General features: G+C 40.9%; 1 protein-coding gene across 6 annotated transcripts in view; it reads left to right on the forward strand.

Annotated features, from left to right (window-relative positions):
• ARHGAP24 (Rho GTPase activating protein 24) overlaps nt 1–7,472 on the forward strand; it is a 422,476-nt gene extending 415,004 nt beyond the window's left edge. For all 6 annotated transcript variants that reach the window (XM_004590591.2, XM_004590593.3, XM_058667089.1 and 3 more), the window contains 2 exons: nt 1,725–2,802; nt 5,794–7,472. In XM_004590591.2, coding sequence (XP_004590648.2) covers nt 1,725–2,802; nt 5,794–6,037 — 1,322 coding nt within the window. In that variant the 3' untranslated portion in view covers nt 6,038–7,472. The remainder of the gene's footprint in view (nt 1–1,724; nt 2,803–5,793) is intronic.
• The last annotated feature ends 5,357 nt before the right edge of the window (nt 7,473–12,829 follow it).

Below are 12,829 nucleotides of genomic sequence, written 5' to 3' on the forward strand. Positions count from 1 at the left end.
TTAGATGAGACTACTAAAAGAAGAAAGATGTGCATAGGATTCATTTTATTCAACTTTTTATCTCACACAGCTTTGTAATAATCTATGGTGATTCTATCTGTAATAATCTATGGTGAATCTATGGAAATCTATTGTTTTTCATTTCATTTAGTGTTTAGAACTCTCCCAAATATATTTATTGCTTCTATACCTTTATATATAAAGTCAGCATATAGCAGATTAAGAATGACAAGACTATTAAACTTCAGCTTGGTCACTTATTAACCCTCTCAGTTTAAATTTTTTTCATCTGAAGAAAAAAAAATTAAACCCCATCCCCCAGACTTTTGAGAAGCCTACACAGATTCAAGTGAAACATTTCTATCACCACAGTATTTCTCAAACTTCAACATGCAGAGGAATCCCTTGGGGATATTATTAAAATGCAAATTCTCATACAGCATTTACATGTGGTGATTCTGAAAATGCCAAGTTTCCCTGTGATGCCAGTGAGTGTTTACCCCCCTGTCTTCTTGGAGTCTTCCAAATGCAGTAGAACTACAAAATCCAATGTGCTCCCTGTGCCCCTTCAGTGTCTCCTTAATTAGATTCTGTTTCTTACCAGGCTCTCTTGAACTATTAGCATGAAACCATCTAACAATAGATCTCAGACCTGGGGCTTTGTAGTGCTTGCTTTACATTTATGATTTGAATCATCACAGAAAAACCAGCAATATAACTGAATGTAACATGATAGATTCTTTTCCCCTGTCCAAAATTTTCTTTTGAACTGTACTGGCTAGGTGTTGCCTTAAGCCAAAGAATGGCCAGGCCCCAGGTCAGGTTTCTATATGAACAACCTATCTATCCATCAATGGCTCTTTTAGAGGAAGTTTGCATTTTTAAAAACCCCTTTCATTATTTTCATCACCAAATCTCACATTGTAAGTATTTAATATAGAAATTGGATTTACTAAATTGCTCTCCTAAATTTACTTGTCAAAGACTACTTTTAGGAGCTCTAATTAGCATTGTATGAATATACTTTAGACATCAAACTGGTATATTTCAAGCCAAAGTAAAGATAAAGGATACTTGAATGAGACCATACTGTTTTATTATTTTGACATTTTATTTTGTTTTATTTTATTTGAAACCCAGAGGCAGGTTAGGGGAGAGTTAAAGAGAGAGCATACACCTGCTCCCATTTGCTAGTTCACTTATCCAAATGCCCACACTGGCCAGGCAGGGCTAGGCCAGACACAAAGCCCAGTGCCAGAAACTCAGTCCAGGTCTGCCAGATGATTGGCAGAGATCCAGCCATGTTAGCCATCATTGCTCCCTGCTGGGATCCACATTAGCAGGAAGCTGGAAACAGGAGCAGATCTGGCATTTAAATCCCAGCACTGTAATAGGGGGTATAGACATCCCAGACACATGCCTCTCCTTGTGAATACATTTAAAAAGGTAATACTGAATAAGATTCTTAGGAAGAGGGTGGCGGCCTCAAGGTAAGAATATGGTTTATATGTCTAGGGTTTAGAGATGTTAGGGTGGAGAAGCTCATCTTACAACCTGAAGGGGAATGTACAAGGATGTACTTTGAGATTTCAGCTGGTATATCATACAACCCAGTAAATCAAATCTTTGCTCTTAAATCACTCAACTGTATTTCCTTAAGAGCCACATTCAATATAGAAAATCCAAAGACTCACACTACTGTATTTTTTTCTGTGTAATTCCAGGTACCGTGGTGGTGCAGCAGTTGATGTCAATGATGATTAGCAAACATGACCGCCTTTTCCCAAAAGACGCAGAACTGCAGAGCAAGCCCCAAGAGAGTGTGAGCAACAACAACAATGAAATCCAGAAAAAAGGTGCCATGGGTCAGTTACAGAACAAGGAAAACAATAACACCAAGGAGAGCCCCGGCAGGCAGTGTTCTTGGGACAAGCCCGAGTCTCCCCAAAGAAGTAGCATGGAAGATGGGTCTCCCACGGCTGTATCGGGCAGCAAAACCAGCAGCCCAAGGAACAGCGCACATAAGCTGGATGTCTCCAGGAGCCCGCCTCTCATGGTGAAAAAGAACCCAGCTTTCAATAAGGGGAGCGGAATAGTCACCAACGGGTCCTTCAGCAGCAGTAATGCCGAAGGTGGGGAGAAGACCCAAAGCACCCCCAATGGGAGCTTACAGGCTAGAAGGACCTCTTCCCTGAAGGGGTCTGGTACCAAAATGGGCACGCACAGTGTCCAGAATGGAACTGTGCGCATGGGCGTTCTGAACAGTGACAGCCTGGGGAACCCTGTGAATGGCAGAAGCATGAGCTGGCTGCCCAACGGCTATGTGACCCTGAGGGACAACAAGCAGAAAGAACAAGGCGGAGAGTCTGGCCAGCACAACCGGCTCTCCACCTACGATAACGTCCACCAGCAATACGCCATGATGAACCTTGAAGACAAGCAGAGTGTGGACAGCGCCACCTGGTCCACCTCCTCCTGCGACATCTCCCTCCCTGAGAACTCCAACTCCTGTCGCTCCTCCACCACCACCTGCCCAGAGCAAGACTTCTATGGTGGGAATTTTGAGGACCCTGTTTTGGATGGGCCCCCGCAGGACGATCTTTCCCACCTTGGGGACTGTGAAAACAAAAGTGACCGAAGAAGCATGGGAGGTCGAAGTAGTCGGGCCACCAGCAGCAGCGACAACAGTGAAACGTTTGTTGGGAACAACACAGGCAACCACAGTGCCCTGCACAGTTTAGTTTCCAGCCTGAAACAGGAAATGACCAAACAGAAGATAGAATATGAATCCAGGATAAAGAGGTGAGTTACATCTGCTGTTTGTAGGTGCTATGGGGCAGGGTTTGCACAGAAGCTGTCTTTCAAGATGCAAAAAACATACTTTGAATTTAGATTAGAAAAAGAAAAAAAAGGTATCATTCTGAAACTGGAAATATAGGTCTACCTTCTTTCTTCTTCTTTTTTAAAGATTTATTAGTTTATTTTAAAGGCAGAGTTACAGAGATGGACATAGAATGGGAGATATCTTCCATCTGCTGATCCAGCCCCCAGTTGTTTGTGGTGGGCCAAGCCAAAGCCAAAAGCCTGAAAATCCATCTAGATTCCCTACATGAGTAGCAGGGACCTAAGCACTGGGGTCATCTTCTGCTCTCCCAGGTGCATTAGCAGGGTGCTGGATCAGAAGTGGAGTAACCAAGACAACAGCTTCTAAGCACAGGCAGGGGTTTAACACACTGCACCACAACCCCAGCCCCAGACCTTTCTTTCTGAAGACATTGAGAGAGATGTATGTTCTGAGATCTGAGGTGCATTGCATAGACTCTGATAAAGTAATAGAACTTTGCAACGGAGTGCTGTCTGGATAGATCACTTCGCTGTGGCATTCTCACCACAAAACAGGCAAGGGAGAGCCCTGAAGGGAGGTTTCAGTGTGGTCGAAGTTGCCAGTTGGCCAAGCCACAGATATATAACTTCCATTTAATTTTCCATAATCCCTGTTTATATTTCTTTAATTTTTTTTAATTCCTTGTTAATGCTACCCCACAAGTACTGAGGAGGAATGGATGGGTCGAAAAGGAGGGTCTGGAGCAAAAGGTGTTGGGAGGAAGGTGGAAAAGTAGGTAGCTGATACAACATTTAGCATTGTTTCATAAGGTGAGGTATGTTTTCTTTGCTTTTTAAACATTTAGGATTTGTGCTCTTCTTGCCTCCTCCCAATTTTATTTTTGTTAGAAATAATTCTTGGAAAAATAAGTTTCTAACTTTATCTTCCTAGAAAATACCATAGTGTGGTTAGAAAAGTTCATTTCTATAGTATTAATCATTTGGCCCGGTCAAAACTGTTCCTCTGTCATTGAGTCGGAATGTTATGTTCATATATGAACAGTAGATCAAGTATGTTAATCCAACATTTCAGATCTACAATCCTCTCCCATGCTGGAGGCCTCTTCCCCTGTAGCTATCTGAAAATGAAACAGGACAGCCAGCTCGAGCCTCCAAGGACTTTTCACGACCAGAGGGCCTGTGTGCTTCTACTGTCTAGTCTACATTTAAGTTTCTTCCTTGGCTGTGATAACCCAAGATGTTCTTGATTTATTTCAACTCAGTACATTATGTGTTTTACCAGCATTTTTGTTTGTTTGTGTCCATTGTGCTGAATTCTATCCTCAACTCAACTAGGCTTGCTGCATATTTCATACGAGTGCCTGACATACACATACACGGGTGTTTTAAATACTGTTTTGTGGTTTTCTTTTTAAGCTTGTTTCATCAAGCAATTTTGGATCTAAAATACATGTAGAAAACGAGGATAAACTGTAGAATAATTGAGTGTCAGAGAGTGCACAGTAGCACATTCTTATATAAAAAATGTGACCATGCATTTAAAATGGCCTCCTAATCTATACAGAATAAAATATATTCTTTTTAAAAAAATTCTACTTGTAAAAAAAGTCTTCTTAGAATCTGGATTAGTTATCAACACATGGGGCTCAATTTTTCAAAAGAATAATTGGGATTTCAATTTTTAAGAGTTACTAAAATAACTAGATTTCTGGGAGCTATGCGAAGATTGGCCTTTCAGACTTCAGAGACAGGTAAACATGACTCAAACCCTTGGGACGGTAACTCAGGGGAGGAAATGTGAAAAGCCAGATATTGCCAGGTTATATCTTCTTAAAAAGATCTATTCATTTTTCTTGGAAAGTCAGATATACAGAGAGGAGAGACAGACAGAAAGATCTTCTATCCTCTGATTCATTCCCCAAGTGACCACAAAGGCCGGAGCTGAGCTCATCCCAAGTCAGGAGCTTCTTTCAGATTTCCTACTTGGGTGCAGGGTGCCAGGCTTTGGGCCATCCTCAACTACTTTCCCAGGCCACAGGCAGGGAGCTAGAATGGCAATGGAGCAGCCAGGGCACAAACCAGCACCCATATGAGATCTCAGTGTGTGCAAGGTGAGGATTTAGCCACTAGGCTACTGTGCCAGGCCCACCAGGTCATATGTTATAACAAAGAAGCCCTTACTACTTCTTTTGGGCAAACAGTGGTTCTGTGTGTATACATGTGAGAATATTTGAATACATTTATATAAGAATGCAATTCATGATACATTTATTTTGGTGTAAAAAAAAAACTTGAATTCAATGTGCAGCTTCTTCATGATGCACATTTATTGCTGATTTCAAGGTCTTGTGCGTGTGTTTGAATTTAATCTTTTTTACCCCAATTTAGAACTTACCTTTAGCACCTATCACAAATGTTGTATGAGTAGTTGTGAAATAATACAACAGAATGAAGTATTTTTTTAAAGATTTATTTTTATTACAAAGTCAGATATATAGAGAGAGGAGGAGAGACAGAGAGAAATATCTTCCATGCGATGATTCACTCCCCAAGCGAGTACAACAGCCGGTGCTGCTCCAGTTTGAAGCCAGGATCCAGGAACTTCTTCCAGGTCTCCCACACAGGTGCAGGGTTCAAAGGTTTTTGGCCGTTCCCAACTACTTTCCCAGGCCACAAGCTGGAAGCTGGATGAGAAGTGGGGCTGATAGGATTAGGACCAGCACCCATATGGGATCCCAGCACGTTCAAGGAAAGGACTTTAGCTGCAAAGCCATGGCGCCAGGCCCAGAATGTATTTTAAATCTGTGAATGTAGAATCGTAGGTCTGCAGGGGTTCATTCTAATTTCCTAAACATTGTAGAGACAGAATCTAAATATTTGTACCCCTCTCATATATTTAAAATAAGTGAAATATTATTCTTTCTTCTTTCCCCACCTCACCCTTCATAGCTTAGAACAGCGAAATTTAACTTTGGAAACAGAGATGATGAGCCTCCACGATGAGCTGGATCAGGAGAGGAAGAAGTTCACAATGATAGAGATCAAAATGCGCAATGCCGAGCGAGCCAAAGAGGATGCTGAGAAAAGAAATGACATGCTACAGAAAGAAATGGAGCAGTTTTTTTCCACATTCGGGGAGCTGACTGTGGAACCCAGGAGAACGGAGAGAGGAAACACGATATGGATCCAATGAGCCTGCTTTCCCCCACTGTCTTCGATGGCTCTGGGAAGGACATGGGAGGTCTGGTGGAATCCTACGGGGGATCAGGTGGCTGGTCACCTGATTGTACAGAGCACTAATGGGTGAAGGAGTTATCATTTCCAGGCATTAACCATCCATATTTGCAATGTGTACCAAAGTTATACCATGCCTCATAATGCTACTGTCAAGTGTTACAACTGGATATGTGTATATAGAATAGTTTTTAAAAGTGAACTAAAAATGAGACGTGTATCTCAAGAATTATTTTATTGCAAGTCTTGTATTTAAAATGTTAATATGTTGTTGCAATTTAGCTTGCTTTCAAGCTCCACCCCTTGCACTTAACATAAGCTATTTTTGGCATTGTCTTATCATTGCTTATTTTATAGATCACTATTTTTATTTCCCCTTTTTTTGCTGAAGAAATGAAGATAAGCAGAAATATAAATATATATATAAAGATATATGAGTTATTAAAATCAAAAGAATTCTTGGTGGCTGTGCTGTTTGTGCCAATAGATCTTACCATGACCAAAAAGAGAAATGTAAATAGTTTTATAAACTACAGTTGAATCACCAGGGACCTCAAAGTTGCTCCTTCAACTCTGCTCCTGGTTCCACTTGCTTTGCTTTGTGAGATGATTTTACACAGGCACTTGGAGGTGGTCTAAGAACAGTCTCTTTCCCATGCCTCTGTCTGCCTCACCAGCTGTGATGTGCATCTCCTAAGCAGGATGTTACATACAGGCCACAGAGTGATGGCATATGAACACTCCTTATTAGTTGTCCTGTTCTGCTGGACCAACTCTAACTGCTGAATGGTCCATAGGTAAATTCTTCCTGCCATACAGACACTGGGAAGCAATACTTGCTAACTAAACCACGCCAGTGTAAAGTATTCTTCCCTTAACAAACCTCTCCCTTTGTCCCCAACAACTACTGATGGGGATTCGAGCAGTTACATGGTATGACCAAGTCCCTCTTGGTAAAAGTGGTGGAGCAAGTACAATTTAATAACATTTTTCTCCCACTCATGAGGGCCACTACCATCTGGGATTCTCTGCACTACAACTTGCAGTAAGGAGATGATGATGATGATGGAGGGCAGGGGACCAAGAGGAAGAAGAAAATTTGAATATTTTGTTTTTGGTTTTAACTGTCATGTTTCTTGTTAAAACATATTCACTCATGATGATTGTAAAACACGGATGGTGAACAGTCCAATTTTGATGCTTTGCTGAACGTCTGTAATGCTGATAGTGAGCAAGAGACATCCAGGAATCTCTGGATTCGGAGTTTGGCTAAAACAATTCCTCACACTTCAGTAAGACAATGATATTTGAGAAGCCAAGTAATTAACTCTCACATCAGAATGAAAGGTCACAAAAGGTTTAATCAGAAATAAAGTCTACTTTAGTTGATGGAACCTGCCTTGTGTAGAGATTGTGTGTTATGTGTGTTTATTTTTGAGAGGGACGGTGATCTTGCCATCATCCATTCGTACCATTGTCCTGACTTTGTTTATATCTTCCCAGTGGGCAAGCCCTGTGGTCCTTTGGCATTAACTGATGTCTACTAAGAAAGAACCTAACTTTCACTAGTTGTTTTTCTTTTTATTATACATGAGTTCACTTTTCTATGAAAAAGAAATCCAGATAATGGCAATGTAATGCTGTTAAATCAGATTCAGGGATAAATGAGACCCCATGCTCACTCTTAATGTTCCATTGTTTCTGAAAAGTTGGTCCTCTGATCATGGCATTTCAATTTCAGACTGCAGGACAGAGAAAATTAAATGCAACGGAAGCCCTTCTTCTATTTGCCCCATGCTTTTTGAATAGTCTTCACAAACCCATTCCCTAAAACACTGATTTCTATGTTATTGGTCAGAACATAACAATTTTTTCCTACCTGAGATGCTGGAAACTCTTAACTTTCATCTGGACACATCGTTGTCTCTAAATTATCATTAGTTCATTTTTTCCAATTATTTAATCATATACTTCCACCTGGATCTCTTGTAAGAAATTCAAAATCAAAATGTGTGAGATTGATCTTAATAACTCTCCCCCATCTTTTTCAGTTAACGAAAATCTGAGACTCACAGAACAAGCTATGTGACACTGAGTTACAAAGCAAAGGTTATACTCAAATTATCTATAACCTGACGGCTGTTCTTGTACCTTCCCAGCAAAACTCTTTTCTTCTATGTGATTGGAACAATAAGAATAGTATTTTTTAGATGGTTTCAATCAGCTGGTTAGGCTGAAAAGAGCAATTGGTATCCAAGGTCTTGGAAGTAGTAACTCTATTTTGCCCTCTTGGCCCTCTTGTTCGCTCTTAAGCGAACAAGACATCCATTTCCGTCTATTTCTGCTTGCCTTTTTAGTCTGTTCCTCTTGATCCATTTCCCTCTCCTTTTGGTGAAAGTATTCATCCACACACTGCTACCTCAGCTTTTCTCCACTTCTTTCATCCTTCGCAGGCTCTCCCTTCTAAATCACCCATCTGGCTCTATCTTGGCCTTACTAATAAAATTGAATGACTCTCACTCTTCCAAGATAAATCTCCTCACATAGCATGAAAGACCCTGGCCTCCAATTTCATTCTTACCCGCTTTCACTTCCCATAATATCTGCTATGCCACTGCATGCCTCCAGGATTTCCACCGGCTGTTGTCCTCCTCTGGTCTGCCTTCTTTTGCTCTGGAACACCTGTCTTCTTTGGACAGTAAAACCAACTATTCCCCATGAAGCTTACTAAAATATCAAATTCAACAATCAAAAGGCAGCTTAAAGAGTGGAAAAGGCAGGAAACTGAAAACCATTCTGACCCTGATCAACACTCTCAGCATAACATGCATGGGACGTGGCAATGAGGAGTCCTTTAACCCTTCTGAGTCTCTTCTGCATAGTGAAAGCTAGAACTTTTCCAAAGTAGCAACATTGTTATGCTTCAAGAGAGCATGTAGGGGACAGTGTTGTGGCAGTTAGCTTAAGCTTCTGCTTGTAGAAATGCAGGTTCCAGTCTTGGAGCTCCACTTCTGATCCAGCTCCCTGATAATATGCCTGGGGAGGCAATGGCAGATGACTCAAGTACTTGGGTCGTACCAACACATGGGAGACTCAGATGGAGTCCCTGGCTCCTAGCTTCAGTCTGGCCCAACCCCAGCCACAGTGGCCATTTGGGGATTTTATCCACAGATGGAAGATCTTTCTCCCTCTCTCTCTATTGTTAGTCTGGCTTTCAAATAAAGTTTTAAAATCCTTAAAAGTTAAAGTGCATGTACTGTACCTGTTCTGGTGTCTGCCAGTTAGCTCCATTGATAGCTCTACTGATAATTAGAGCTTATCAAGCGTTAAGACTGTATCTTACTGATCTTCAACCTGTTCTCAACTCCTTATTATGTCAAGAAGAGAACCAGCCCATAGATTCAAGCATTTGCTGGGGGGTGGGGGGCATATAATTATCCCTCCTGTTACTCAACCTATGTTCTAGGAGGAATATTGTCTGTTCATTTTAATTACAAGTCTCAGTGGTGTCAATCTCCAACCCATGGATACCATGAGCAGCATGCCCACCTGGGTTTCTGTTAGTGCAACCCAAACTTTAGAAAACGCCAACTGCAAACTGCCATAATAAGTTTAAAATGAGTAAGAATACAAGGTATTTATGTTGCTTTGAGTATTCACTTATTACATCCTATACATACATACACACACACACACATATATATATACATATATATATGTAATTGAATAATTCTTAAAATATAAACTCCGGAGAAAGCATCTGTTTCCAGGCATTTGCAGCCCTTTGTCATTAACTGGTGTCAGTTTTACTAGCTGAACTATTTGCCTAACTGCCTTTTGTGGAACATTTAAACTTGAACTATGACAACAGGTCAACTGAAAGAGGAAATTAATAAGTAACTATTAAGATATGACTAAAATCTTTAACTTAATTCCTAAGATGAGATCTCCTTTAAAAACTAGATAGTACACATTACAGTTTAGACAACTTGAAAACCCAGTAGTCTTCAACAAAGTGCTGCCCATCACAAACGCCAGTTTCCTCCCATTGCAGTGCAGCGCACTGATTAGAAAAGATTCACAGAAAAGCACATACATAAGCTTTCAAAATCAGATGCTGAGGTTCAAACCTCACCTCTACTACTTAAGACAACTATGCACTGTTTATAAACTTTTTAAGCTTCATTTATTTGCTGTTTTTATTTGAGAAACAATGTGACAGAGATAGAACTAAGGTGAGATATTCTATCTGTTGATTCACTTCCCTGATGCCTGCAACAGTTGGGGCTGGGTCTAACTGAAACCAAGAACCTGGACCTCCATCTGGGTCACTCACCTGGGTGGCAGGGTGGCTTTTCAGAGTACACGTTAACAGAAAGTTGGACAAGAAACAATGGGGTCTCCAGCCAGGAACCCTGGTGTGAATTTTGCCTTCTTTTCTTATTTTTTTTTCTTTTTTTTTCTTTCTTTTTTCTTTACAGAAAGGAGACTTTTAAGATATATTTATTTTTATTGGACAGATTTACACAGAAAAGGAGACACAGAGAGAATGATCTTTCATCCAGTGATTCATTCCCCAAATGGCCAAAGTATCTGGAGCTGAGTTGATCTGAAGCTAGGAACCAAGAGCTTCTTTTGGGTCTCTTATGTGGGTGCAGAGTTCCAAGGCATCGGGCAATCTTTTCCATGTGACAAACAGGGAGAAGGATGGGAAGTAGAGCAGCTTGGACATGAACTGGTGCCAATATGGAATTCCGGCCCATAAAAGGCCACTAAGCCATATGCCAGGCCCTGAATTTTTTCCTTCTTAAGATAATAATAGTGCCTTACTTATCCTATTTCTGTAATTGAAGAGATAAATGTAGTACCTAACGCATGGCAGGTGCTCAGTAAATCATAGCTGTCTGCCCTCAAGTAACTACCGTGAAAGAATATTCCAGCCTCCACAGACTACAGCAGTTTGTGACCTCACAAATTTATCAATAGAAAAAAATATGTCATGCCCACAAGCTGGAGGTATAATTATGTTCCTGTGCCACAATATTCTTTAACCTACAACTATGGCCACTGTCTGAAAACAATGTCTAAAGAACTTGCCTGTAGCTATCCTTTGTCAGGTCTGCGATGTGCATGTTGAAGAGGATACTGGATGTCAAAACTATTGGATACAGTATGATGAAATTATTTAAGGTTATGGGCTAGGTTTCTTGGGAAATCCTGGCTATAATGATCACATCATATGATACACTATAAAAATGATTGCAGGATCACAAGGGCAAAGCTTGGAGAAGACTGTGTCATGTCTTGATGAGAGTCCTTAGGTGCAAGAAGATATCAAAGATAATGGCAGTTCTAGACTGCAGCCTTCCTTGCTCATGAAGCAGAGGCTCCAATGGGGTCTTCACGGCAGATCCTGGAGAATATTTTCAATGAATTTAAAATCACTTAGCAAATGCATGCCATCAAGATTACAATGCACACAATAACAGATCACCATGGCGTCTGCAAACACACTTTCTTATTCATAGAAACCAGCCAGGGTTAAACACCTGCTTGCCATGTTTGAAATCACAAACCACAGGGAAGAGACCTGAAACTGTGGCTCCCCAAGGTCTGTTTCATTATTCTCTTTATAGTTCTTTTCTTATTTTTTAAAGATTTATGTATATATGTATGTATGTATGTATGTATGTATGTATGTATTGGAAAGTCAGATTTACAGAGAGAAGCAGAAACAGGAGAAGAATCTTCCATCTGCTAGTTCACTCACCAAGTGGCCACAGTAGCCAGAGCTGAGTCAACCTGAAGCCAGGAGCCAGGATCTTCTTTTGGGTCTTTCATGTTGGTTTGGGGTCTCAAGGCTTTAGGCAGTCCTTGACTGATTTTAAAGTGTTAATGGGGGACAGAATGCTGGTACTGAAGGTTAATTTTCTGCCTACAGAATTCCTGTATTCCATATAGGTGCCAATACTACTCTCAGTTGCTCCACTTCCAATCCAACTCCCTACTAATGGCCTAGGAAAGCAGCAGAGTAGAGCCCAGGGCCTTAGGCCCTAAATCCACATGAGAGACTTGGAAGAAGCTCCTGATTCCCAGCTTCAGACAGGCCCAGCTCTGACCATGTTAATGGAAGGCAAATAATATGTAAGATAGTCTTCCAGATCAAGTGCAGGAGTTTTTGAAGATGAGCAGTATTTTGTACTTTCATGATTTGGATCCTATGTGAGCAGAAAACTGACAGACAAGACCAGCTGAAGACCTTGGTGATGAAGAAGTGAAACCACCCAGTTCATTGAGTTAAACATAACTTCCCTCAAGTTACACTTTAAAACTATCTTCCATTAGGTTTCAAACTAGGAAGATCATGTCTTCAAATACAGACACATTGGAGTTGGCATTGTGTTGTAGCCAGTTGAGCTACTGTCTGCAATGTCAGCAACCCTTATAGAAACTACTCAAGTCCCAACTACTTCACTCCCAATCCAGTTCTCTGCTGATATATATGGGAAGGCAGTGGAAGATGACTCACGTATTTGAGCCATGTGGGAAACCCAAAGAAAACTCCTAGCTTCTGGCTCCAGCCTGGCCCAACCTCTGCCCTTACAGCCAATTTGGGGAGGAAATCAGGTAAAAGATCTCTCTCTCTCTCTCTCTCTCTCTCTCTCTCTCTCTCCATCTCTGTAACTTTTTCCTTTCAAATAAACAAACACTTTTTCAAAAAAAAAAAGTATTTAAAAAGACACAGTTGATA

This window comes from Ochotona princeps, chromosome 7 (assembly GCF_030435755.1).
Source record: "Ochotona princeps isolate mOchPri1 chromosome 7, mOchPri1.hap1, whole genome shotgun sequence".
Classification (NCBI taxonomy): domain Eukaryota; kingdom Metazoa; phylum Chordata; class Mammalia; order Lagomorpha; family Ochotonidae; genus Ochotona; species Ochotona princeps.